We start from the raw sequence: 26,379 nt of genomic DNA, 5'->3' as shown, positions 1-26,379 counted from the left end.
AGGGACCTTCCTGGGGTCCCATAGTGAGTCTGTCATGGGGCTTTAGTTAGAGCCCTACAATTCCATCCCAGCCCCAGAGCCCGCCCTTCTACTACCAAGTGCCTCCTGCAGCTCACCTCTCCTCAGACGCCAGGTGGGCCGCCCATGGCTGGGTCTCTGCACCCTCTACCAGCCAAGGAGCCTGAGCCTTGCAGGGAGAGGGTGCAGCTCCTCAGCAGCGTCCCTCCCCCTCAGGCATTCCCAGCCCCTGGGCCCCGACTCCTGCCCCACCCTTAGCCAGTCCCCAGTCCCTGGGAATGGCAGCCTTCTCTGGGGTCTGTGTGGTGCAGGGAGCACCCCTGGGATGGCACCAGGGGGCCTGGGTTTGAGCCTTAACTCTGCCTGCGGCTTGCTCTGTGGTGGTCGGCACCTGGCTTAGCTTCTCCAAACATCAGTTTACTCCCTTGTGGGATAAGAAGATAATTCCTGCTTGTCCCACATCTCTGGTGGGGCTGGGTGGGGGAAACAGGGGTCATTGTGAGCACTGGCGCCCTGAAGGCATATTGTAAAACATAAGGCAAGCTATTTTTAGTTAATATTTTTACTCTTTGCTGCTACCAGATCAACAAGTATTCTCTCCCAGATGACACACTTACTTAATGAGGGCCTTTGACTCCTTTGTTTAAAAGACTAAGGCTGGCATTTGGGGCATTGCAGTGGTTCAGTCAGGAGGGTGCCCTGCCAGCCCCCGGGCACAGACCTCCTGCCGTCTCTCTGACCAGGACGGGAGGGGAACTGTGTGGCTAGGGAGACAGAGTTCTGGTTCCGGCTGTACCCTCACTTCTCTGTGGCCTGGGCCAGCTGCTGTCCTCTCCAGGCCTCAGTGTCCCCACAGTAACACAGATGTGGGTGAACTAGGTGAATCTGAGACTCCTCCAGGCCTTTGGGGAGGATTTGGGGCGGGGCTGAGGCTGGTCGGGCGGAGGCTGCCGGGCTGGGAGGCGTGACCACTCTCTGCCACTGCCCAGGCTTCCTGGAGAAGAACCGGGACACCCTGCACGGAGACATCATCCAGCTGGTCCACTCCTCCAGGAACAAGTTCATCAAGCAGATATTCCAGGCCGACGTCGCCATGGTAACGTCGGGACAGGGCTCCCGCTGGGCTGGTGTCTAGGTGCCCCTTGTCCTGCTGCTGCAGCTGAGTTCCTCTGGCCACAGGGCCCAGACGGTGCTTTGCTGTGGTTGCCGGGAGGGAGTGAGGAGGCCTCTAAGATACCCGCTCTGGTCCCCTTGTACTGACCGGGGGTGTGCAGGTAGGGTGCAAGGCCCAGAGAAGGTCACGTGAGAGAGAAGTCAGGACTCAGTTTACCACGGGAGTCCCCTTCCCCACCTGGACCTCCTGCTGCTAATGGGGAGCACCGGCCACAGGAGCATGCCCAGCCTCAAGGACACGGTGGCTGTGCGTGTTTGGAGAAATGGCACAAAGGCCGTATGTGTGCCAGCCCTGGGCCCCAGACAGGTGCCGGATTTCCCGCCCTCCTGCTTCCCTTGTCCCTAGAGTGATGCTGGTGGGCGTTTTCCTACAGGGTCACTGCCTTTTTACCTCATGTTCCCTCCTGACCCATGGCTCCTTGCAGGGCACATGGGGGCGGAGGGGGGCTCCCAGGGAGGGCAGAGCCACTGCCCCCTCGGTGCCCATCCAGGTGCCTCTGCGCCCCCAGTCCCAAGGGGCCCAGACCTCCGCCCTGAGGGTCCTCGTCTCTCCCTGGTGGGTTTGGCCTCCGCTTTCTGACCCACCGCGTTCTCCTCGCCCCTCCCCCATCTCGCCCTGCACTGTGGTTCCTGTGATAGTTTCTCTGTGGTTATGCATCGGGCACTCTCCGCCAGTCAGCCGCTTCTGCCAAGGTAAAGACCCAGCGGCCTCCTCGGCCCCTGGGACTAGCCTGTGTCCTTGGTCCCCATGGCACTGAGGTTTGGGGGAGGGGCTGGCTTTTTCTTTCTTTTTTTTTTTTCCGAGTGTGCAGGGTTTTTTTTTTGTGGTGTGGTTTGTGGCGTGGTTTTGGTTTTTTGTTTTTTGAGTTGTGTGTACTGCAGGCATCTCAGTTTCTTAAAGGAGGAAACTGAGTCCTAGAGAAAGAGGCAAAGGCTGGCCCAGCTACCCCGTGAATGGGGGGGGGAGGGAGCAGAGCCCGGACCACACCCTTGTCTCCAAGTGCGTCAAGGCCCGCTCCTTCTCCCAGGCTGTGCTCAGCGTTTCCGTGTCTGCACCGAGGTCAGATCTTCTGACAACCTTGTAGAGCAGGACGGCAGGTGGTGTTTTCTGCATTTTGCAGATAGACAGCTCAGAGATGGGGTGTGGCTCACCCCAAGTCAGCATCCGGGGGGGGGCTGGCACTAGAAGTTGTCACCCCAGACCGCCTTAGGCCCTGGAACAGCATCCCCGTGTCTCCTGACCAGCACCTCAGGTCACAGCCCCAACTTGCTTTAGGTCCCAAGGGTGCTGGGGACCCCTTAGCAGGTGGCACACCTCTGCCATCCCCTTTGCTTCTTTTTTCTCTTCTCAATGCTTAATTTCCTCTCTGCCGAATAGTGACACCCTCCCACGTCCGGTCTTACTGCTGAGCTCCTCTTGTTTCCTGCATGTCTGGCATCCCCCTGGAGTGCCAAAACGATTCGGGAAAGCCACAGCGGCAAGGCAGGGCGCCCGCATGTCAGGAGCAGGGAGCATACCTGGATGGCAGCCACTCCTCTGCCCGTGGATGGGTCCCAGTACCCCACCCCCAGGCCTGCACTGTGGCTCAGTCAGTTGACAGGGTGAATGCAGGGCCCCACCAGCAGGGGGCCCCAGGCACCTGAAGCACCAGCACACAGCAGTTCTGCCCTGACACCCTGTCACAGGTGTGCCTCTGGGCTCTCCTCCATCCGCTAGCCTCGGCCCACCCCCTGCTGGGTCCACCCGCTGCTTCTGGTCTTAGATCATCCCAGAGTGCCACTGACCCCGTCTTCTCCTCCCATCCCCTCCCCCCTCATCCCAAGCCTCTGGAGGCATCGGGGACCTCTCCATGAAGTTACCCATTCTCGGGCTCCTTCCCAGGGACTGCAGGACTAGGGCCCACTTGCTGAGGAATGGTGGAGCAGGCCAGGTGTAAAGCCCCAAGGTCTCCAGAAAGGGCCCAGTCCTGCGGGAGTTTGGGGAGCACAGAATTAGACACAGCAGTGACAGATTTGAAACCAATGAAATCTACTCTCCTGGGCCAGTCTGTGAGCTCTGCACTTACATTTCTCACCTCATTCACTGCCCATGGCCACGGTGTGATTACCATCGCCCCCGCTACAGCTAAAGAAGCTGGGGCCCTGAGAGCCTGGCTGCTTGCTTGAGCTCACACAGCTCTGTCTCAGGGAGGTGCAGGGGCTTGTCCAAGGTCACAGCCAAGTGAGGGCTAACGTGAGGCTTTCAATCCCCTGCTCCGTTTCCTTGCACTATGCTGTCTCTGTAAGCGCCGCCTCCAGGAGAGAGACACGTGATAATGCTGTGAAAAGGACACTGGGATCAGCGTGGGGAAGTGTGGTCACGGCTCCTTCGCCACCGAGTGCTAGCTGCAGCGCCTTCCGCGGAAGCTCAGACTCCTTCACCCAGCCGCCTGGACTCGAGTCCGGTGCAGGCCCCACCCCAACTCCCAATCCTCGCTTCTGGGCGTGGCCTCCCCAGGGTGGCCCCGGGGGGGGGCCCACCCCCACCACGGCTGCTAGAGAGGTCAGCAGAGCCGTAAGGACGGCAGTTTTCCCAGGCCATCGAGCACCCAGATTAATGTCTAACCCCAGTCAGGCGTCCCCGGGACCGTGAGTCCATAGGACATTCTGTCCACCCTTTGCTCAGGTGGCTTCTCCTGCCCGTGCACACACGCTCAGGTGTCTGCCCTTCAGACCTCTTCCGGGAGTCATTTGACATGGACTTTTGGACTTTTCGCTTCTGCATTTATCACCACCCCCCCTCCCCCCAATCCCCAAATAGCTTCGGATTATCCCAGTTGACAAGGACTGTCAGAAAGAAGCACCTTTCCCTGGCATATGATGACATAAAGCCAAATCAGGAACCCAGGCAGCCGGGGAAGTGAGAGCAGCCCCCCCTGCAGCCCCCGAGGCCCGTGCACTCCCTCCCTGACTCAGTCACAAATATCCACCAAGTGTCCATTGTATGCCAGACATTGTCCTACGTCTGGAGGACACAGTCATGAGCAAAACAGAAACACATTTCTGTCTGCATGAAGCTTACATCCTAGCAGAAGGGGAAATAGTTAAGAAGCAAAAAAATATGTGAAGTACATAGTAGGTCAGGTGGTGATATATGATACGGAGAAAAATTAAGGAGTGGGGAAAGCTGGTGGTGGGGCTCTGCAGTTTTGAAGAGGGGGACCAGGAAAGGCTTTTTGGACACCTTGCTGAGGAGCTGAGGAAGCTAGCCACACGCACATGGAGGAAAACATGGCAGGGAGAGGGGATGGCAAGTGCAAAGCCCTGAGGTGCTTTCCAAGCCCTAAGTGTGCCTGGTGCCTTGTACGCAGGGCTCTGGAGGTTGGCTGGCTGAGAGGGACAGAGCAGGGTTGGGGAGAGACTAGCAGCCCCTGGGGCCAGAGGTGTGGGACACTGTCAGTCCTTACGAGGACCTCAGCGTTTATGCTGGGGAGCCATTGGGAAGTTTGGAGAGGGTCCAACACGGACGGGCCATGTTTTAACAGCCTTTCTCGGGCCACTGTGTCAATAGCAGAGTGGAGGGCACTGTGGACTGTGGGAACAGAAGCAGGACCCCAGTTTGGAATTAGTGCTATAATCTGAGAGAACCGCACTGGTGGCTGGGACCAGGCGGCAGTGAGTAGGTGGTAAGAAGGAGTCAGACCCTGGGTCTGTTTTGGAGGGGGCCAACAGGAGGCTGAGCTGATGGAGAGGAGAGGAGAGGAGCTGGGCGTGGTTCCTGGATTTCTGGCTCACGCGACAGGAAGGGGGACAATGTCCGGGAGCTCGTGGACCCTTGAAGCCAGGTCAGCACCACGCTGACTGTTAGGGCGCTGGGCCCTGGGCACAGCAGGAAACAAGACGGACCCGCCCGTCCTCAGGGGGCTTACAGCTCCGCAGAGGAGACAGGCTAACCATGGCTTCAGTGTGAGGATCAAAACCAGGCAAGGGGGTGGGTTGTGTGTATGAGCTGTGTGTCTGCTTTGTGTGTCCACATGTGCCATGTGTATGTGTTGTGTTTTATGTGTGCTGTGTATGTGTGTACTCTGTCTTCACAGGTGTGCTCTGTGTGTACAGAGGACGTGTGCTGTGTGTATCATGTGCGCGCCCTGTGTGCCGTGTCATGTGCTGTGCACATGGTGAGTGTGTGCTGTGTGTACCGTGTGTGCATGCCCCGTGTGTTATGTCATGTGCTGTGCACATGGTGAGTGTGTGCTGTGCACATGGTGAGTGTGTGCTGTGTGTACCGTGTGCGCTGTGTGAGCGTGTGTCTGCTGTGTGTGTGTGTCTCCTGGCCGGGGCTTCAGTGCAGCCTGGGTGCAGCCCAGCCTGGACAGCTCCCCCTCCACGAGGGGTCGCCAGTGCTGCTGCTGGGCCAGGTGTGGGGACAGCCAGCCTGACATTCACCCTTCCCCAACGCAAATACTCCCAGCTTCCCTTAGCAAAACCTTAGAAGAAATAAAACTAAATAAAACCAAAAAACAAAAGCAAATAAAACTAAAACAGAGAACACAGCACATTTCAGACGGGCAAGCGTTTGCTGTTTCTCGGCGAGCTTCATTTCAGTCTGGGGCGTATCGTCTCTGTGTTCGACGCCTCTGCCTCCCCCACGTCTGCCTCTGCAGCCCTGGCTTTTGGCGCTACAGGAGATCAGTCAAATTATGTCTCGTTTAAGGCATAAAGTCTTACCATGATAATCAAATTCATTCCTAAGAAATCCTCACCCAAGAGAAATTGCCAGGAAAATAATAACATCAAAATGCCCTGGAACAGAATCTGGTTCTATGTCCAGTCTCTGGGTATCGGTCTGAGGCGGTCTGCTTTCTGTGTGTTTGCTGCTCTGGCCCTACCCTGGCTCCCCCCATTTCACAATATTCCAAGAGGGGACTCCACCGGGGCAGGGAGGTGCCAGGCGGGCTCTCCTAGAGAGGGTAGCTGGTGGAGCTCAGAGCCTGGGGCCTGGGGCCACGCAGCAGGAGGCAAGCTGTGGGCTTCTAAGGAGGCCGATCCTGGCCAGCTCTCCCCAGCCAGCTCTGCCCAGCCTGCTGCTGAGGCTGAGCTGCTAATCCCACAGGGAGGGGAGGGCACATGCAGGGCAACTCCCCGCCCCGCCCCCCCCCCCCCCCCCCCCCCGATCCCCTGGTGGTGCTGTCACTCACTGTTCAGGCCCTGTCAGCGGGGAAGATGGCACCATCTGCACTTGGGAAGGGAGGCTCAGTGCTGCTGAGTGACCTGCCCAGGGTCACACAAGAGGTGGTGGGGCCTGGGTTTCAATGTAAGTCTGTCTAACCTGCCTCTAGGGATGACCCCATGCCCTGAGATGACCGAGTCTGGCCACTTGTTTATTCCTGGAAAGGGAGACTGGAGACTCAGAGAGGGCTGCCCCTTTCCTAGAATCACCCAGCACACCAGGGCGGGAACCCAGGGCTCCCCAGGGCCCCTGCCGCACTCCTTCGGGCCCAGTCCCAGGAGGTTCCCTCGAGGGGGTGCATCTGGAGTCCAAGCCCCAGTCCAGACCAGGCAGGTCACAGGAAAACCCCAAGTGCCAGGGCAGCCTGCCTCCCTGCGCTGTTCTCCCTTAGGCACTGACCCCACTGACCTCCCACCCTCCCTTCCCTTCCTGGAGCGCTGGAGGGGCACAGGTCAGCCCCTCCCACCGCTGTGGTCCATCCCCGCAGGGCGCCGAGACCAGGAAGCGCTCGCCCACACTCAGCAGCCAGTTCAAGCGGTCGCTGGAGCTGCTGATGCGCACCCTGGGTGCCTGCCAGCCCTTCTTCGTGCGCTGCATCAAGCCCAACGAGTTCAAGAAGCCCATGGTGAGCAGCCCTGGCTGGGGGGCCAGCCTGGACCTGGCCTGGGGGGCGGGCGGTTGATGGAGGGGCCGGGCCATGGGGGGCAGGGTGGGGGCTGGGTGACGGCCCACGTACCAGAGATGTGGAACTGGAGGCACAGGGGGGTCGAGGGGCCCGAGGCTGCAGAGCTCAAATCCTCACTGAGCCTGAGTGTGCTCTCCTTCCAGGGTTCGGGGGTGTGTTGTTTACCACAAGAGGCTGGGGGTGGGCCCCTCCCCACTGGGGGGGTCTGGTCTGGGAAGGAAGGCGGAGGCCAGGCCTGGGTCAGGGAAAGTGCCGAGAGAGAGAGAGGAAACAGGTGACGGAAGCTGGCCCTCTGCCTGCTGGTCCCGCCCCCGCCTGGAAACCTTCCCCCGGGTGGGCTGAGCGGGCCCCCAGGGCTCAGGACCAGGTCTGCAGGGGCACAAGGTTCAAAGGGGGCTCCAGCGAGCTCCCCATCTAAAGCAGCAGGTCCAGGCCAATGAGGCCGGGACCCTGCCCAGGCAGTTGGATACCGTGTCCCCTGCTCTCAGATGCTCCCCGAACCTTCTCTGGGCCTGGACCCCTGTGTCTGTGGCCTGACAGGAGGACACCCTCACTGCTCTCCCGCCTCCTGCCTCCTGCCTTCCTGCCTTCCTGCCTCCTGCCTCCTGCCTTCCTGTGGTGGGGGAGGGCCTTCCACTGCAGTAGGAGACTCGAGTCCCAAATGCAGATCTAGCCGGTCTCTCCCTGCTGCCTCCCTAGCCAGGCGCCCCCCCCCCCCACCCAGCGCCTTCGCCCCTCCAGGAAGCTGGCCCTGCCCTGCTTCCATCACAAAAACTTTTTGCCACTTGGATAAATGTATCTCTTTCTTAAGCATTTTACTGTCAGCAGCCAGAAAGTTGTGTAAATAATTACAGATCCACAATGGCTGTAGCATGAGGGGCACCCCCTGGAGTCGTGCAAGGCACCCACCCGGCGCCTGCACAGCCATGACACTGACGCGGACTAGCCTCCTCAGTCCCTGTAAAGTACCCTATACTTTCAGGTTTCCACACCTTTGTGCCTGCTCTCCCCGCCCCTCCAGTGCCCTCTCTCCTGTCAGGGTCAGAGCAAAGACTGCATCCTCCAAAACGCCCCCTCCCGAAGTCCCCAGGGGAATTAAGTCATCTCTCCTCTGTGCCCACAAAGCACCAGCTCACCCCACGTGAGGGTCTCATTTCTTGCCACTGTGTGGGCTTGAAGTGCAGTTCCAGGTTCAGTCTCACCTTTGCTCCTCACCTGCTGTGTGGCCTTGGCCACCCCGGGCTTCTGTCCGTCTGGGGCCGAGGAAATGCAGAGCAGGGCTGGCCTCCCTGCAGGAGCCGCCAGCACTGACGCTCTTGGCTCTGGACAGCTGTTCGACCGGCACCTGTGCGTGCGCCAGCTGCGGTACTCCGGGATGATGGAGACCATTCGAATCCGCCGAGCCGGCTACCCCATCCGTTACAGCTTTGTGGAGTTCGTGGAGCGGTACCGAGTGCTGCTGCCCGGCGTGAAGCCGGCCTACAAGCAGGTACAGAGCTTCGTGCGGAAGGGCCCCATTCTCTCATCGAGACAGTGTGCTGGGCGTGGCGTCAGCTTGGCCACCTCAGGTACAGCTGGGAAAACTGGGGGCCAGGCCGTGGCGTACATCGACGGCTTTGGCGGCCACGCGTGGGGTTGTGGACATCACACACGTGGTGTGACGGGACAGACCAGGGCTACTAAGTGGGCCCAGGATGTCAGGTGTGGGAGAGGTCTGGCGGCCATCCTGCTGAGCTGGGGAGAAAAGTGAGGGTCAGAGGAGGCAGGACCTTCCTGGGCTCACACAGCCAGGCGGGGCAGAGCAGGAGCAGGAGCCCTGCCTCCTAGCCTCGGGAGGCACACGGAGGTGGCCTTTCCAACCGTCCGTTCCCTGGTGCACCCCCACCGCCAGGACGACCTTCGGGGGACATGCCAGCGCATGGCCGAGGCTGTGCTGGGCACCCACGACGACTGGCAGATCGGCAAAACCAAGATCTTTCTGAAGGTGAGAAAGGCTCTGACTCTGCCTTGGAGGGGGGGCTCGCCGTCGTCGGCCACTTTAGAGCAGCTGCAGCATCAGACGGGGCCGTGCTGGGTCTTTGGGTCCTCCGGTCCTGCAGTCGGCAATAGGACGAGTGGGTGGGGAAGGAGGTCTCCTTGGTGTGGGAGGGGCAGCTAGTACTGAGCCCACCTGGGCCTGGGGTTGAGGCCAGAGCGCTGACCCCAGGTGAGACAGCAGAAGACCAACGTGGGCTTGCCAGGGAGGCCTGGAGTCCATCCTGACCCCGGGGCTGTCTGCCCTGGGACTTCGGGCAGGTGTCCAGCCCTTTCTGAGTAGCCTTTTCTGGTAAAATGTGCTGTGCCGAGGGCGTGGGGGTGTGATTCTTGAGTGTATCTTCAGGTTTTCTCTCCTCTGGTTTCCTGGCAGGCAAGGTTCACCTCAGGGTCTGGTGGACCCTGCCCACCCCCCACTCTCCAGTGTCTGGGGCCTGTTCCTACCGTCCCTGAGCACAGACCTGGAGCTCTCTGGCTCCCACCACAGCCTGGGCAGGACATCAGAGCCCGGCAGCTGGGGAGGGGGCAGGGCTGGGAGCAGGAAGCTGAGTTGTGGGGAATCCTGGCTTTGGAGCAGAGCTTGCTGGGAGTTGGTGGTGGCTGTGCAGCCGCAGCGGGGACAGTGTGAGCTCCCAGCGTGGCTGCTTCCCCATTTCCATTTCCGCTGTACTGGATATCTGGCTGTTCTGGGTGACAGGGCAGGGCCCCTTCCTCTGGCACCACGCGGGCCAGGCAGTGCAGGACATCTGGGTGGAGGGGAGGGAGGAGCTGGCCTGAGCTGGAGGGGGTGCTCCGCTCCCGTGTAATTCCTTCCTGGCTGAGGGGCCCGGCCCGGCTCTTCATCTCCCTGAGCCTGCATTTCCTCATCGGAAAAATGCGTGCCCGCGCTCCGCCTCTGCTCCTCACAAGTGCCCAGACCCCGTGGGGCCTTCTCGTCCATGATCTTGTTTAGTTGTCACAGCAGCCGGTGATTACTATGCCCATTTCAGGGGCTCAGAGAGAAGGGAGTTGCCCAAGCATAGGCCTGGGCTCCCAGTTGGCTGACGGCCAGTGCGTGTAGGTAACAGAGGGAAGGCATGCAGCATGATGGCACCTAGTGCCAGATAGCTCTGAAGACATCATTTCCCCATTGTCACCTCTCTGGGCTCCTCAGAAATAGGCAGTGGTTTCCAGAGCCTCACTGGCCTCTTCTCATTCACTCACCCACTCACTCACTCATTCAGACAAGCTTGGCGAAGCAGCTCCTCGGAGCTGAGCCCTGTCCACAAGAGGTGTGGTCTGCAATTAGCTGGTGGGCGTGGCTCCGCCACAGAGACTCAGCTTCCCCAGGGCAGGGCCCCTGTGGGCAGGTTCCTCAGGGCCCCACACCAGCACCTGGGACAGCGCTGACAACGGACATTCAGTTCCTAGGTATTGAGTGAATGATGAGGTTTTGTCCAACCAGAGTGAGGGTTGGGGGTTTGGAGGTGAGGAGGAGAGAGGCCTGGAGAAGTTGGTAGGGTCTCTATCATGGAGGGGCTGAGTGCCAGGGGAGGAGACCGGACTTGACCCGAGAACCACGGGATGTCACTGTAAGATCACCATCATATATGTTTTAGAAGGGCCCCTCCTTAGGGAAGGCCATGGGGGAGCTGCAGAGGCTAGGAGGCTGCTGCCAAGATCCTAGGGGGTATGATGGTGGCCTGGCCCAGGTCAGGGGCTGATAGGACAGAGACACCCGGAAAGGCACAGGCTCAGGCAAGAAGGCTGCGGGGATGAAGCCAGTGCTTATTATGCCCACTGCACCCTCTGACTGCATCCCTTCAGATCAGGCTCCATCTGTCCCGCAAGCGCCCTGCTCTGTACTGGTGGCTGTGAGAGGCTGCCCCGTGGAGCCAGAGCCGGGCTGGGGGCCTGTGGGGCCCGACCCAGCCCCAGGCCTGGAATCCCAGGGGAGGTAGAGAGGGCCTTCACTCGGATTCCCTGGGGCCGCTGCTCAGGAGCTCTGCCCTCCAGGACCACCACGACATGCTGCTGGAGGTGGAGCGGGACAAGGCCATCACCGACAGGGTCATCCTCCTCCAGAAGGTCATCCGGGGATTCAAAGACAGGTAGGTGCCGGGACCAGCTCCTCCCCACCTCAGCGCACACACAGGTGTGAGTGTGGGGGCTTGGATCACCTCAGTTCCCTTAAGTTGAACACTAGGAATACGCATGCACACCCACGCACACCCACAGAAACAAGCACACACACACACACAGCACACGGGTGAACACACAGACACATGATTTTCACCAGCACATGCATGTGGATTCATGGGGCGTGCACATCAGGACACTGTGGTCTCACACGCGGATGAAATTCCTCAGAGGAAGTCTGAGGCTTTACGAGTCACGGGCATGCTCCCTATTCCATACCAGGGACCTGTGTAGCGGTGACAGCTCACGAGCCAGCAGAACTGGGGTGCGACTCAGGCCCACAAAAATGCCACAACTTGCCTGCTTTGCAGTTCATCTGGTCCTCCCTCCCTCTCTCCATCCAGCTGTCTGTCCATCTGTCTATCCATTTACCTACCCGCCTGTTCATCTGTGCGTCCATCTGTCCACCTAGCCATTCCCTCCCACAGTTGCTCACTTGCTCATGTGCACGTCTAGGCGTTGGCCTTCTGGCTCATTCACACTCCTCCTGTGCTTATCTCCACACTCAGCAGGCTGTCTGATGTGCAGTCTCTGTCCTCCGTCAGGTTATAGGTGACTGTCACTCCCTGGAGGCCACCTAGTGTGTGCAGGGGACACCACTGTCTCGCCCAGTTCGCCCGTGTGGGCTGTAGTCCCACCCTCATCGAGTCTCGGTTTTCTCATCTCTAAAATGGGGGAGTTTGCCAGTAGTGAGTGATGTGCAGTGTTCAGATCTTTTACTCTTTTAGTCATCTTTCATATTATTTACTTGTCATTCATACATTTATTCATTCAATAAACACCGTTGGAAAATCTCCGTATTGGGCTCACACGACAAGTCTGTGAACAGTCGGGGCGGGTATCATTCTACCCACTTTGCTGATGAGGAAGCTGAGGCAGAGAGGTGATACGCTGCTGTCCTGTGTCATGTATCTGGGAGACACAGAGCAGGGACTACCCCTGCTGTCCTGATTCCAAACCCCACCTGCACCCTGGCTGCCCCCGGGCTCCGTGTCTCTGCTTGGAGGGTCTCCATTGCACGGCTGTTTCAGATCCAACTTCCTGAAGCTGAAGAACGCGGCCACCCTGATCCAGAGGCACTGGCGGGGCCACAACTGCAGGAGGAACTACGGGCTAGTGAGTCTCCCCTAAAGGGCTGCTCCTGGCCCCACAAAGCCTTTAAAGCACGCCCCCCACCGTTACCACAGCAGCAGGATGTACCAGTGCGTAGGGACTGGGTGGCCTCCTGCCACTGCCCCAGCCTGCAGCTGCCATTTCTCCAGCTCCAAGTCTGGTTCTGTGGCTTTCCCCACCTGGTCACCAATGTTTAGGCTTTTCTTCTGGGATGTCTTGATGAGTGTGGGCACTAACTAGGTCCTTAGAGATCTCGGGTCGGGGAGGGGCCGGAAACAGCCGTGTCCCACCGGCTTCTGTGGAACAGCTGGGCTTGGGGCTGGGGAGGTGGACAGGAAGGAGAGCAGCTCCGGTTGGAGGGTGGGGAAGCCAAGGCCAATCCCTGGGAAACTCACCGGAGAGGAGACAGCTTACCCCTGGGGAGCCCTCGCCCTCGTCCAGGGAGGAGAGAGCTGTTCCCGCGGTGGGGGGTGGGGAGGGGCAGGTGCGGTGGCCGGCCCAGCGCAGCGACTACGTCCTGTGGGCAGTCGGGGCTCTGAGCCGGCACTGTCTTTGCAGATGCGGCTGGGCTTCCTGCGGCTGCAGGCCCTGCATCGCTCCCGGAAGCTGCACCGGCAGTACCGCCTGGCCCGCCGGCGCATCATCGAGTTCCAGGCCCGCTGCCGGGCCTACCTGGTGCGCAAGGCCTTCCGCCACCGCCTCTGGGCCGTGCTCACCGTGCAGGCCTACGTCCGCGGCATGATCGCGCGCAGGCTGCACCGGCGCCTCAGGGCCGAGGTGAGGAGTCCAGGGTCCGCAGGGTCTGGGGCTCCCAGCCCTGTGAGGGGCGTGTCCTCTGAGGGGCGCTGCTCCACCTCAGGGGGACTAACCACCCCCATTTGTTGGCTGAGACTTTGAGCTGTGTCTCCTCTGAGAAATGACAAAACCGGGACCAGACCTCCCATTTTCACTCCCCCAGCCAAGGGCAGGACTGGGCACCCCAGTCACTCTCCCAAATCTTTGGGAGGTCGAGGTGAACTTGGTTTGGTTTTGGGGTCAGTGTTGCCCCCAGCCTCATGTGTGACCTGGAGAATTTCTCAGATGCCTCAGTTTCCCTCTTTCAATTATGTGGTACATTTGTTCCCAGTCCCGGAGCTCAGTCGGGGGTGGGGTAGAGCTGGCAGGAAGCCCTGTGACAGTCCCACTGGGTGCCCACCCGGCTCCCCCTTCCCTCAGTACCGGCGGCGCCTGGAGGCGGAGAAGATGCGGCTGGCGGAGGAGGAGAAGCTCCGGAAGGAGATGAGTGCCAAGATGGCCAAGGAGGAGGCCGAGCGCAAGCATCAGGTGAGCGGAGCATGTCCCATCCCTCAGGTGTCCATTCGCCTGTTCGACAGCCCTCACTCCGCACCCTCACTCCGCACTGGCTGTCCATCCGAGGTCTGTGCTGCTCCCTCCTTAGTTTGTACCCTGGGTGCTTGGTCCCGGGCCAGGACAGAGCGGCTGGGGGCCGGGGGTCGGGGCGCGGGCTGTGATCCTCAGTGCGAGGGCCCACGCCCTGAGGAGGGCCTTTTCTGCCTGGGAGACACACCCAGACGAAAGCCTGAGTGGGTGAGAGTGCGGGTGCAGAGCGCCAGCCATTCCGGCAACTGAGCTCGTGCAGTGGCCGAGCGCTCTGAGCGAGTAAGACACACGGGATTGTGAAGACAGTAAGAGGAAAAGGGATATAAACTATCTCAGTACTGTCTTTAAAATACTAATTACATGTTGAGATTCTGTGTTGGAGATATTGGGCTATATATATTACTAAAATCGATTTCACTTATTTCCTTTTACTGTTTTAAGTGTAGCTGCTGTATACATGGCTTGCATTATATTTCTGGTGGACAGCGCTGGTCTAAAAGCCTTGACCCACCTTCTATGGGATTTTTGGTTGGTGGGGTTCCCTCCAGCTAGGGAGGCATGAGCAGACTTCCTGGAGGCGGCGTTCCAGCTAAGCCCTGAAGGGCAGGTGGCATTACTGTCCGGGCATCTGTCTGCACTAGGCTCTGAGGCCCAGGGTGGGGAAGCCCACACCTCTGTCCTTCCCAGTGGTCAGTAGGCCCAGGGAAGGTTGGGACTGTGGCCTGGCTGCTGCTGGCGCTCTTGGGTGCCCCAGGGAGGGCTTGTTCTCTGAGGCTGTCTCCTCTGCATCACCCCCTCCCTGCCTCCCCAGGAGCGCCTGGCCCAGCTGGCTCGGGAGGACGCTGAGCGGGAGCTAAAGGAAAAGGAGGAGGCCCGGCGGAAGAAGGAGCTCCTGGAGCAGATGGAGAGGGCGCGCCACGAGCCCATCAATCACTCGGACATGGTGGACAAGATGTTTGGCTTCCTGGGGACTTCGGGTGGCCTCCCCGGCCAGGAGGGCCAGGCACCCAGTGGCTTTGAGGTACCAGCCTGGAAACAGGGGCTGGGGACTGGCCTCACAGTGTGATGGCTGCGCCCTCTCGCATTGAGACCACCGGGTTCCCTCTGAGCAGAGGGCAGCAGCAATGACCTGGGTCAGGGACCGTGGGTCCCAGGCCCTGTGTAGCCACCAACCTGCCATGTCAGGTCCCTATCAGGGGCCACTCACCCACTCTACCCATTCGTGTACTAAGGACTGACCAGGCTCCGTCTAAGCAGTGAACAGGGTGACACAGCACACCCTCGCGGAGGAAGTGCTGGCCCCCAGGTGCAGCTCGGGTGCAGCCCAGCCCCGAGTCCGCCCCCACAGCAGGGAACCCTGCTCGCCTCCCCAGGACCTAGAGCGCGGCCGGAAGGAGATGGTGGAGGAGGACCTGGACGCTGCCCTGCCCCTGCCCGACGAGGACGAGGAGGACCTCTCTGAGTATAAATTCGCCAAGTTCTCTGCCACCTACTTCCAGGGCACGACCACGCACACCTATACCCGGCGGCCACTCAAGCAGCCGCTGCTATACCACGATGATGAGGGCGACCAGCTGGTGAGGCAGGGCCGTGCCCGCAGCATGTGTGCTGAGGGGCGGGCCTCTGGAGGGTTGGGACCAGGGCTGACTTCACCGCCCCCCCCCTCCCCCGCCTGGGGCCAGGCCACAGGGGCAAGATCCCAAGGAACACTGAGCAAGCACAGTGGCCCTCCCGTGGGCGTCTCCAGCCCTCTCCCCAAACCCCCAGGTTGCTCTGATGGCCTTAGCGACATCCTGCACTGGGGCTCTCTGACTCACGTGGCTCTGCCCCCAGGCGGCCCTGGCGGTGTGGATCACCATCCTCCGGTTCATGGGGGACCTCCCCGAGCCGAAGTACCACACAGCCATGAGTGACGGCAGTGAGAAGATCCCCGTGATGACCAAGATTTACGAGACCCTAGGCAAGAAGACATACAAGAGGGAGCTGCAGGTGCTGCAGGGCGAGGGCGAGGTGAGGCGTAGGTGCCCACGCTGCTGCCCCTCCCAGCAGGCGGGGCTGCCTGGTGTCCCTAGCCTCAGGGTCATCAGCAGGGGAGGGGCCTCAAATTTGCCTTGGCCTCCCCTCCCTGACCCGCGCTCTCCTCTGTCTACTTGTGGGAACAGACGACTGGGCGTTCTGTGGGCTGTCAGGTGTTGCCCACGAGTGAGCGAGGCCACGGGGCAGAGCAGACGGGCTCTGCAGTCAGAGCTTGTTCACTGGGAGTCCTGGGCACTTTTCTGAGTCTCAGTTTTCCCATCTGTCACTTGGCTGGTGGTGGTGGGAGCAGTGTGGGGGGTGGGTTAGGGTGGGGGCAGCAACATGGGGTCTGCCCCATAGACATTGTGTAGAGGTGAGACGCTCCAGCCATTGACCCATTGCCGACTGGCTTGTCATTACTTTGGCCCGTTTGCTTGACCTGGACCCCCACTGTCCCACAGGTCCATCTCCCCGACGGACAGAAGAAGAGCAGTGTGAGGCACAAGCTGGTGCACTTGACCCTGAAGAAGAAGTCAAAACTGACAGAGGAGGTTAGAGCAGACCTCGAGCTGCCCCAGGTGGCCCAGGCTGGGACGAGGCTGGCCTTGGGACCCATGAGGGTGGGAGCAGGGGCCCATGCTGCCTGTCCTAAGGGTGCTGGGATAGCTGGTGACAGACAGTGTAGGGGGTGACTGAGGAGACAGGAAGATGGCAGGAAGCTCATGGCAGATGGTGGGAGGGGGGACATTTCCTGCTGTGGAGGTTGACCTCAGGACCTCTCTGTGGGGGGAGTGCCCACGGGGCATCAGCACTAGTGGTTTGTTGGGACTCACTGGTGCAGTCACCTTGCCTCTTCCGAGCTCCGGCCTGGCCCTGAGCTCCAGGGTTGCTCAGGCTGGGAGCGCCGAAGGACACAAACCGAAGCCCCTGCAGCGTGGGGGACTGGCTCCCGATGCCCTGCCTCTGCGCACACCAGTGCCTCTGCCCCAGATTACTCCTGCCTCTTCTCTGCCTGGGGTGACTTCCTTCAGGGAGCCTTGCGGGACCCCTCTGCGGCCTTGGCTCCTCCTTGGGCTTCCACAGCCTGCTTTGCCCTGTCCTTGTTCTGTTCCCTGTCTGAGCCTCAGACCCAGTTGTGCAGTCGTGCGGGCCCAGATTTGAACCCCACCTTTGTCCCTGGGTGTCTGAGACATCCGGGGAAGAAAATGCCCACCTGCAGGTCTCTGGGGGGATGGCGCACAGTGATGACTGTGGGTGCTCAGTAGACATGAGGGCCTCCCACAGCCTTCCGTGTGGAGACGCTCATTCTCACTGCTCACGCTCTCACTGCTCACGCTCTCACTCGCTCCTCGGCTCCGGGCAGGGTGCCAGGCTGGGCCTCGTGAGACCAGAGTGAAGACCCCAGGCCAGGCCTGTTCACATGGGGGCAGGGCATTGGGACAGGTGATGGTGACTGGATGAGGGTGCCCGGGGAGTGCTCCAGGGGTCGGAGTTCCATGTGGGAGAGCCCCTGGAGAGGTAGGGGTTCTGCCAGGAGAGAGAAGAGCAGGTCCCTGTCCTGGCTGAAACAACTTCCCTGCAGTAGAGGGTCAGGGGGGGTGTCAAGGAGGCTGCGGTGGAGGTGACGGTCACCAGCCTAGGGCTCCTGGCCTCGTGCATCAGTCACTGATCCAATGCTGTTCTGCGTGGGGGTGGGGCTTGACTGGACTGAGGGTAGGAGGTCTGACTGTGGGGCCAGCTCTTCTGCCCTCTCCCAGGTTCTGCCTTTGGGGCAGGGAGAAAGCAGGCTCAGGCAAGCCAGGGCCCCTCACTTCCCCCTGCCTGGTCAAGACCTGTCCTGTCCCTGTGGCCCAGGTGACCAAGAGGCTGCACGATGGGGAGCCCACAGTGCAAGGCAACAGCATGCTGGAGGACCGGCCCACCTCCAACCTGGAGAAGCTGCACTTCATCATTGGCAACGGCATCCTGCGTCCAGCGCTCAGGTCAGCGCCCCGGGGGCCCGGGTGCGGGGAGCGGTGGCTGGCTGGGGAGGTGCCCTGCACTTCCTGGAGTGCGGTGGTCCCGAAAGGTTCCTGGTGGCTGAGTTGTGGCTCCGTCACCTTAGCAATAGATTAAATCGCACAGGCCCGTGTTTAGCTCTGCTGCTAACAAGTCATGTGACCTTGGTAGAGTTGATTTCTCTCTGTAAGCCTCAGTGTCTCCATCTGTAAATGGGGAATAATAATAGTACATGACCCATAGACTTGTGGGCAGACAAACCTCTGGAAAGTATGTAATGCAGGAGGCACTCAGTAAGTGGGAGCTCTTGTCACCTGACATGCATTTTCTGCTTTAACCCTATCCCTGAACCCCAGCTCTCCTTCAGTGCCCCTGCCCCGGGCCCATGAGCAAGGCTGCTGTGGTCAGCATGCTTGGCAGGGCCTCCTTCCCCACCCAGGCCAGGAGAGGTGCCCCTCAGGTCCCTGGGGTGCTGGAGAGGCAATAGATGATCGGGTGTCACCAAAAGCAATTAAGGAGTCGGCTCAGCTGGGTCAGTGGAGGGAAAGCAGGACTCTTCTGAGAGCTCTGTGTGCACAGGGCGGGTGGTTAGGAAAGTGACCCATGAACTTGTGAGTGCTGGCTGGGAACACAGCAGGATGGAGTGGGGGGCTTCAGCCCCATTCTGCTGATGGGGAAACAGGTCCAGAGAGGGGAGAGACTTCCCCCAGGAGCAGTAGCCTCCCAGGCTCCGGCCTTCCCCCCCAGGCCTCCTCGCATCACCCCTCGAGGCCCTCATTACTTCCAAGAGTAGTCACAGCACCCAGGGCCGCCCACCTCCAGGAAGAAGGGGCAGGCATTTGTGACCCAACTATCTCAACAGTAGACTGAAGTGGTCACTTCTAGAGACCTCAGTGCCAGGAGCCCCGGACCCAGAATCGGAAGGCTGGGGTATCGACATCCTGAAGGACCAAAGCCGTCCCTCCCTCATCTCGGCCTAGGTGTGCCCGTAGGTCCGTCAGGTGACGGGGGCCAGGGGCTCCCAGCTGCAGGTGATAAAGTTTTCATTGGTCTGTGACCAGACCGGAAAATAAGGATGTTCTGAAAGCTAAATCTGCTTTAAAGACTGGTCTTCGTTCTGAGACTTTACCCGTCTTACATTTTGAATATTAAAATTGCCTTTGTTTTATGAAATAAATTGTGATGTAATAGTAGGCAGGTTGTGTGTGTGGTATGTGTTTTAAATGTCCTCATTTGTCATGATGAAAAGTTAGCAACTCCCAGGATTTATTTGGAAGTTGCACTGGTTTGTGAACTCTCAAAACTGGGGAGACACTGAGTTAGGTCATCCTCCTTTCCACTCAGACCTGCCCTTCTGGTTGGGCAAAGAGCCGTGAGTGCCCCCTGCTGGTCACATCATCGCTGTGGGTCCTGCTGTCGGCCCTGAATGGTCAGGCGGTGTCTACACTGCAGCTAGCACATACTGAGGGTTTGCTGCGCTAGGTGCTTTATAAACCTTGGCTTGTTTTTCTGCACAGCAATCCTGTAAGGAAAACACTATCATTTCCCTTTAAAATGAAAGCAAAAAGCTACCTTTATTGCTTTAATATGATTACAAAACAATAAATGACTACATAAATATTTAAACATTACAGAAATTTATCAGGAGAAGGTCAGAGTCCCTGCTCATTCCACCCCACCCCCAGAGGACCCCCTGCCCCGATGTTTTGGCTGTTTCCGCTCTGCCAGATGCCCTTAGTAGAAAGTGCACCTGCTGCAGAGACCACGGGCTGGGCTCAGAAAGGTGAACCCTCCTGCTGGCCCACCCGGCTGGTGGGGGGCAGGGCTGGGGCAAAGCCTCATTAAAGTGGTTGCCAGTGGCTGTGGCCACGGTGCCCAGAGCAGGGTAGGAACCGCCCTCTGGATCATGGAGCCCCCTCCGTGGTTCTGACTGGAGTCAGGAAGGACTTCATGCCTGATGAGCCGGTCTCCAAAGTGGACCCTCTTCCCCAGAGCACGGGCCTGCCTTCCTCACCCGGCCCCATCTGCCTCCCCTTGGATGGTCTTGGGCGAGTAGAAGAGGAAGGCAGTGGGACTTGGGGGGCTCTTCCTCTGAGGTGGTCTTCCTTCCTTGCCTCCCCACCTGCCCAGGGATGAGATCTACTGCCAGATCAGCAAGCAGCTCACCCACAACCCCTCCAAGAGCAGCTACGCCCGGGGCTGGATCCTCATGTCTCTCTGTGTGGGCTGCTTTGCCCCCTCTGAGAAGTTCGTGAAGGTAGGGCAGGCGCCTGGCCTCTTTTGGTGGGAAGGCGGGGGTGGGAGTGAGCACGGGGAGGAAAGTCGGAGGGGCTTGGCAGTGAGGCCCCATTCCAGGCACCTCCCTCAGGCCTCACAGTCCCGCCGGCCCCTCTTCCCATCCGTTCCTCCCCAGCACCCAGGATCCCACCCTGTTCTCCTCTCGGCCCATGTAAGTTATGAGGAGGCCGAGTGTGACACAGCATCTCTTGGACCCTCTGCATATTGTCTTCGAGCAGGCGCTTTAGTCCCTCTTGCCTGCTCCTTGGTGCCAGGCCCCGGGCACTGGGGACAGAGACAGAACAGGTGACAGCAGGATCAACCTGGCTGGCCTGCCAGGTGAAGAGGGAAGCACCCCCCCCCCCCCCCAGTCAGGGAGGCAGGCCCTGGAGGAATAGGAGCAGTTCCGCTGGGTGAGGAGGGGGTGGGGTGTGTGAGGTGAGGCAGAAGGCAAGGCTGAGACTGGATGGTGGTGGCCTTGCTGCCCACACAAGGCATGTGGCCTAATTCCGAGGGCAGCGGGAGCCATGGAAAGCCGAGGGGGGCTGTGGGCAGATGTCCCTGAAGAGCAGGTCCTGAGTGTGGGTGGAGGGACTGCAGGCGGGGGACCCAGCGAGGCTGCTTGGATGGTCCAGGTGGGGGGCGCCGAGTGGGGGTTCCCTCAGTGGGCCCTCTGTCTACAGTTCCTGCGGAACTTCATCCACGGGGGACCACCTGGCTACGCCCCGTACTGTGAGGAGCGGCTCAGGAGGACCTTTGTCAATGGGACTCGGACGCAGCCGCCCAGCTGGCTGGAGCTGCAGGTGCACCCCGGCCCCAGCAGGCGTGTGCACGTGCACATGTGTGCGTGCGCATGTCTTGTGCCCCCCAAACTCCCTGCTTTGGGATTCTGTGGTTCTTCACGCACCCACCCTCGAGTTCTGGGGTCCCAGGCCTGTTGGGACAGGGAAGCTCCCAGCGGACGGCTGACTCCCATCTGCCGGCTTTACGGTCAAAGTGGCCCGGCCGGGCTTCCCTCTGAGCGCAGTGGCTTCACTGCAACATGGCCGTAAGGCGTTTCGTAGGGTGTTGTGATGGTTATGTGGCATGAGGGCAGAAGCCCCTGGCATGGGGCAGTGCCTAGCCTCCAGGCTGGCGAGCACAGCAGGGCCCCTGGCACCTGGGACGTGGGAGAACGCCCCGGTGAGGTGCTGGGGTTCGGAGACTCCAGGGACAAGCCCAACCTCGTAGGCAGCAGGGAGCCAGGAGCCCAGAGGGTGCGGTGGCCTGAAGTGAAAGGATCCCCACAAACCCTCTTTGGTCACTCTCAGGCCACCAAGTCCAAGAAGCCCATTATGTTGCCTGTGACATTCATGGATGGGACCACCAAGACCCTGCTGACAGACTCGGCCACCACGGCCAAGGAGCTCTGCAACGCGCTGGCTGACAAGATCTCACTCAAGGACCGCTTCGGGTTCTCCCTCTACATCGCCCTGTTTGATAAGGTAAGTAAGGCTGGGTCTGCGGCGCCTCCTCCCGGCACCACTGGCTGCCCAACGCTCCCAGCCCGGTGCTGCCACCTACTGGCTCAGGTGACATTGTGCAGTTACTTACCTCCCAGGGCCTTGGTTTTTTTTTTTCTGTTAGCTGGTAGCATCCCAAGCTCTGGCCAACTCTTTAGGATTGTGGAGCGCTCATAAGCTCCTAAAGGAAAAATCAACAATGCAGTGCAGATTGAAGCCCAGAACTCGCTGCAGCCGTATGCAGCGAGGCCAAGGCAGTCCTTCTCTGGAGCTGGAGAGAGGCCACGGCAGAGACGGGCTGCCAGGACGTGCAGCCACTGGGCTCTCTGAGGTTCCATTTCCTCATGTACAAACGGGGATATGAGTCCTCGTCAGGTTGCTATGGTGATTTCTTTTCACTCCTCAGTGGCCACCTGGCACGTCTAGGCCTGGAGCCTTCTCTGTGGAGCTGGGCCTGGGGCGGGTGATTTTGCCTCTGTCCGCAGCCTTGTCACGCACAGCCGGGGTGTCCGCCCCCACCCTGCAGGTCCAGGGACAGCACTGCATTGTCCGGCACAATTTGTCTGGAGTTTTCTCCTGTACAGACAGATACCTCGTGTTTCGGTAACCATTTGTCTATCAAAGTTTCACAAAAGCCTCACACTAGGAAGCGGGAACTCCTGTGCGGCTGTGCTGGCTCTGAGCCGTGGCTGGGGTCCAGGGGTCCCGTGCTGCTCTGCCCTCAGGTTCTCTGGGGGCCCAGCCTCTCTCTGAGCCTGGGTTCTGCACCCGAATGAGAGCAGCGGGCTCTCCGTAGTCCTTCCCTGTTTGCTCACCCCTCCGCTGGGTGACCTCCAGCCTGTGCCCACAGGTGTCCTCCCTGGGCAGCGGCAGTGACCACGTCATGGATGCCATCTCCCAGTGCGAGCAGTACGCCAAGGAGCAGGGGGCCCAGGAGCGCAACGCCCCATGGCGGCTCTTCTTCCGCAAAGAGGTCTTCACGCCCTGGCACAACCCCTCGGAGGACAACGTGGCCACCAACCTCATCTACCAGCAGGTGGTGCGAGGCGTCAAGTTTGGGGAGTACAGGTGTGAGAAGGTGAGTGTGGGCGGATCTTATGGCTGGGCTTGCTTGGCTGGCAGTTGCCTTTCTGAGCTCGGGCTGAGTGGCACTGCCCGTGACCCGCCGCTAGCTGATGTGGAGGCCAGCATGACCGAGGGTGGGATGTCCCACCCCCTCCTGCACCAGGCACTGCCTGCTGGGGCCAGGGCAGCGAAGGACCGCCCGAGCTCTGCCAGGGGAAGGCACTCCCGCACTGCTGTGCCGACAGCATGCACACAGAGAGGCGTGCTTCACGACTTGCTGTGTTGTTCTGGGTCTGGCACGACTCTGCTCGCTAAAGGAGTAAGCGATCCACTCATTAGACGCAGTTTGCGAATATGGATCCCTTTATCTCCTCCTGTGGACAGGAGCCACATGGTTGCTTTGCTTGTGATGATGGTGACAATGGCTATTGTGGTACCTAAGATTCGGCTGGTGGTTATGATGGAGGAAGGAGGATGGCGAGGATGGAAATCAAGGGGATGGTGGAAGCAGTGATGGTGTAGGTGGGGATGGTGATGATGATGATGGTTTGGTGACGGTGGTGAGCTGATATTCAGGCAGCATATATCAATTGCTAAAATTCTGAAATACTTTGGATTAGTTGGAAAGTATCTACTGCTTTTAAGGCACCCAAGAGCCTTTCTCTATTGCCCCTGCTGCCAGAGCCCCGGGAGCCCCAGGCGGGCATCCCTGGGGCTGTGCACACCAGCTGCAGGCAGAGACCGGGCAATTGCCCAGCACCTGCCTGGCTCTGCGAAGCCTCTGCACTGTAGCCTCTGCAGGGTTCATGCTTTGACTGTCCCTGGGGACGTAGAGACGGTGACAGAGTTGGTGGCAGTGATGCACTCCCTTCACTCGGACAGTCTCCAGCAGCACCCAGGCCCCCACTCTCCAGGACAGCCCCTGCCTGTCCCCTCATTTGTCAGCCCCAGTCCCATCTCACTGGACTGAGGATGCGGTGGCTGAGCTGACCTGTCCTGGGGGGCTGGCTGGTCTCTCTGGGTCAGCACGGGTAGCTGCGGTCCCAGAGGACCCGGGAGAAGGCAAGGATTCGGCCCTGCCCCGAAGAAGCTCGTGGTTCCCCCAAGCACACAGGAGCTCCTTGGGGATCAACGAGAGCACAGGGTTCAAAGGCCAGGGGCTGAGAGCTGCAGGAGGCCGGGCCTTGGGGGCTGCATCGTCTGGAAGGGCTTCCCAGAGGGTGTGGGAGTGAGGCCGCACTCACACCCCTGGCCTGACTCAGGAGGACGACCTGGCCGAGCTGGCCTCCCAGCAGTACTTCGTGGACTACGGCTCCGAGATGATCCTGGAGCGCCTGCTGAGCCTCGTGCCCACCTACATCCCCGACCGCGAGATCACGCCCCTGAAGACGCTTGAGAAGTGGGCGCATCTGGCCATTGCTGCTCACAAGAAGGTAGGGGCTGGAAGAGGGCTAGGGCCAGGGGCTCTCCAGGAAGCTGGGACACGGAGGAAGCAGCTGGGCAGTCCTAGGCGTCACAGCCCTCACTGGAAACGTCTGTCCCGGGCTGCAGGGGGACGGGACAGCACCCTTGACCTCCTGCTTCCCAGCACCCTTTCTCCACTGTGGACATCAGTTCACTGGCGTCTTTCTGTCGTCTGTCCTGGCCTGGGTTCCAGGGACCAGAGATAGATTACATCCAGCCCGGTGGCCTCCCAGGGGAAGGCATGAGCCCAAGGGTCCGGGGGGTCTCCCCGCTGGCCTCACTAGAGCTGCAGCTCAGCAGCGTTGGTACATGTGGGGGAGCTTCTGGGAAGGGCACTCCCCTTTCTGCCTGTGGAAGCTCTGGCCCACCCTCTCGCCTGGTGAGCTTTAGGTCCAGGCCCCCTCGGCCCTGTCGCTGGAGGCCCACAACCAGCCCTTCCGGGCTAAGGGGCTGCCCAAGTAGAGCAGGGTAGCCTGCTGGGGAGGGGGGGGCAACCCTGGCTGCTGGAGGGGACCCCGGGCCTCCCCACCTCTGGGCCCTGGTGGAGTAACAGCAGAGTCATCTTTGCACACAAGTAGCCGGAGGGCTCTGCAGAGCAGCGGCCTCTCGCCCCTTGGCAATGCAGCCTCTTCCCACACGGCTCTTTCCCTTCTGCTGTGAGCTGCTCGCAGCCTCCACTCCTCCCAGAAGGCTCCCTGCACCCCTCTACGTCGAGGCGTGGCTCACCCCGAGGCCCTCCCGCCCCTCCAGAAGGATTCGTGTTCTCCCCACCCCTCCGTCTCTCTGTCCTCTCCAACACCCGTCACACCTCTCACGCCAGCTGCTAAAGCCCGTCCATTCCTTGCACCTGTGTGGGCTGGCATTGTGGGCTTCCCTGTCACTCTGGGGAATGGGGAGCTCCCTGTGGGTGGGACCCCAGTTCCCCTAGTAAGTGTTGCTGTTGATGGAGTAAGAGAGGAGTGGGGGATGGGGCAGCTGGGGTGGCCGGAGTGGCGAGGCCACAGTGCACAGGCAGCACAGCAGCCTGTGGCCACTCCCTGCCTGTCTCTCCCCGGGGGGAGGGGTATTTGATTTCCAGACAGACCACCTGTGATGTCTTTTTGGCCCCCGTCCTTATCTGTCCCCCTCCAGGGGATTTATGCCCAGAGGAGGACTGATTCCCAGAAGGTCAAGGAGGATGTGGTCAATTACGCCCGCTTCAAGTGGCCCCTGCTCTTCTCCAGGTTTTATGAAGCCTACAAGTTCTCAGGTACCCCTGCCCTGCTGCCTCCATACCCTCTTCCTGCCCTCACTCCAGCCCACGGCAGGGAGAGGGGAGGGCCTGAGATGGGTGTCCCTTGTCTCCTGCCTGCGGGGCTGCTTGGTCGCTCCAGGCCTGTGCACAGTCCAGCTTGGCTCCATGGCACGTAGTAGGTGCTCAGCGGCACACTGGCTTGAGCAACGGCATGAGCCCTGAGATCGTAAAGCACCTACAGAAGAGGGTGGCCCAGAGCACAGGCTGGGCAGACTCCGTGAAGCTGGAGTGGATTTGGCGACTCAAACCTGCAGGCCATCAGCTCAGCCGTCCTCGGGCTGTCATTTCGGGGCACCTGCTCCGTGCCAGGCCCTGTGCTGATGCCCGGCTTTACACCATTGCCAGTGGTCAGCCTGGGGAACCTTGGGACAGGGGAGGCCAAGCCCTCCCATGCCCGCCTCGTTGCAGGGCGGGGACTTGTCCCAGGCAGCACGAAGACCAGGGGCGTGGGCTCCCACCCAGTGTCCCAGTCCCAGCGCCCCCTCCCGCTGCCCCCAGGCTTTGGCTTCCAGGAGGCTGTGCTGTCTGAGGCTCAGTCTCCATTTCTGCACATGGCAGCTGCGAGGACTCAGCAGGGCTGGGCCCAGGAGGGGAGGCCTCTCTCTCAGTGCCTCGGTCTCTGCCCCAGGTCCCAACCTCCCCAAAAATGACGTCATTGTGGCCGTCAACTGGACGGGCGTCTACTTTGTGGACGAGCAGGAGCAGGTGCTTCTGGAGCTGTCCTTCCCCGAGATCATGGCCGTGTCCAGCAGTAGGTGAGTCCCCACCCCCGCACCTCACTTCGGTGCGGGGCAGGGTGCTGTTGGAGCTGCACAGAGACCACAGTGGGGCGGGGCTCAAGCGCAGTGTCCCGAGTCAGCGCTGTGTGGAAGGAGACCCAGACAGACGGATGGGGCAGGAGAGGGCTCCTGGGCCTTCCTGCGGGGTCACAGGGCCTTCGAGGGGACTCTCCGCCTCTGCACAGAGGACGTCA

General features: G+C 60.3%; 1 protein-coding gene across 5 annotated transcripts in view; it reads left to right on the top strand.

The window, feature by feature from the left end:
- MYO7A (myosin VIIA) overlaps window positions 1–26,379 on the top strand; it is an 80,226-nt gene that overhangs the window by 36,974 nt on the left and 16,873 nt on the right. For 4 of the 5 annotated variants that reach the window (XM_036028772.1, XM_036028769.1, XM_036028771.1 and 1 more), the window contains exons 14-33: window positions 1,008–1,114; window positions 6,888–7,025; window positions 8,416–8,574; window positions 8,977–9,069; window positions 11,115–11,209; window positions 12,329–12,413; window positions 12,969–13,187; window positions 13,626–13,733; window positions 14,602–14,811; window positions 15,164–15,367; window positions 15,624–15,800; window positions 16,268–16,357; window positions 17,661–17,788; window positions 19,935–20,061; window positions 20,765–20,884; window positions 21,392–21,565; window positions 22,434–22,661; window positions 23,911–24,081; window positions 25,244–25,361; window positions 26,035–26,161. In XM_036028772.1, coding sequence (XP_035884665.1) covers window positions 1,008–1,114; window positions 6,888–7,025; window positions 8,416–8,574; window positions 8,977–9,069; window positions 11,115–11,209; window positions 12,329–12,413; window positions 12,969–13,187; window positions 13,626–13,733; window positions 14,602–14,811; window positions 15,164–15,367; window positions 15,624–15,800; window positions 16,268–16,357; window positions 17,661–17,788; window positions 19,935–20,061; window positions 20,765–20,884; window positions 21,392–21,565; window positions 22,434–22,661; window positions 23,911–24,081; window positions 25,244–25,361; window positions 26,035–26,161 — 2,878 coding nt within the window. The remainder of the gene's footprint in view (window positions 1–1,007; window positions 1,115–6,887; window positions 7,026–8,415; window positions 8,575–8,976; window positions 9,070–11,114; window positions 11,210–12,328; window positions 12,414–12,968; window positions 13,188–13,625; window positions 13,734–14,601; window positions 14,812–15,163; window positions 15,368–15,623; window positions 15,801–16,267; window positions 16,358–17,660; window positions 17,789–19,934; window positions 20,062–20,764; window positions 20,885–21,391; window positions 21,566–22,433; window positions 22,662–23,910; window positions 24,082–25,243; window positions 25,362–26,034; window positions 26,162–26,379) is intronic. The other variant, XM_036028770.1, reaches the window with a different exon arrangement.

This window comes from Phyllostomus discolor, chromosome 6 (genome assembly GCF_004126475.2).
Source record: "Phyllostomus discolor isolate MPI-MPIP mPhyDis1 chromosome 6, mPhyDis1.pri.v3, whole genome shotgun sequence".
NCBI lineage: Eukaryota > Metazoa > Chordata > Mammalia > Chiroptera > Phyllostomidae > Phyllostomus > Phyllostomus discolor.
The sequence above is the reverse complement of the archived record's forward strand: the minus strand, read 5'-3'. Positions and strand labels throughout refer to the sequence as shown.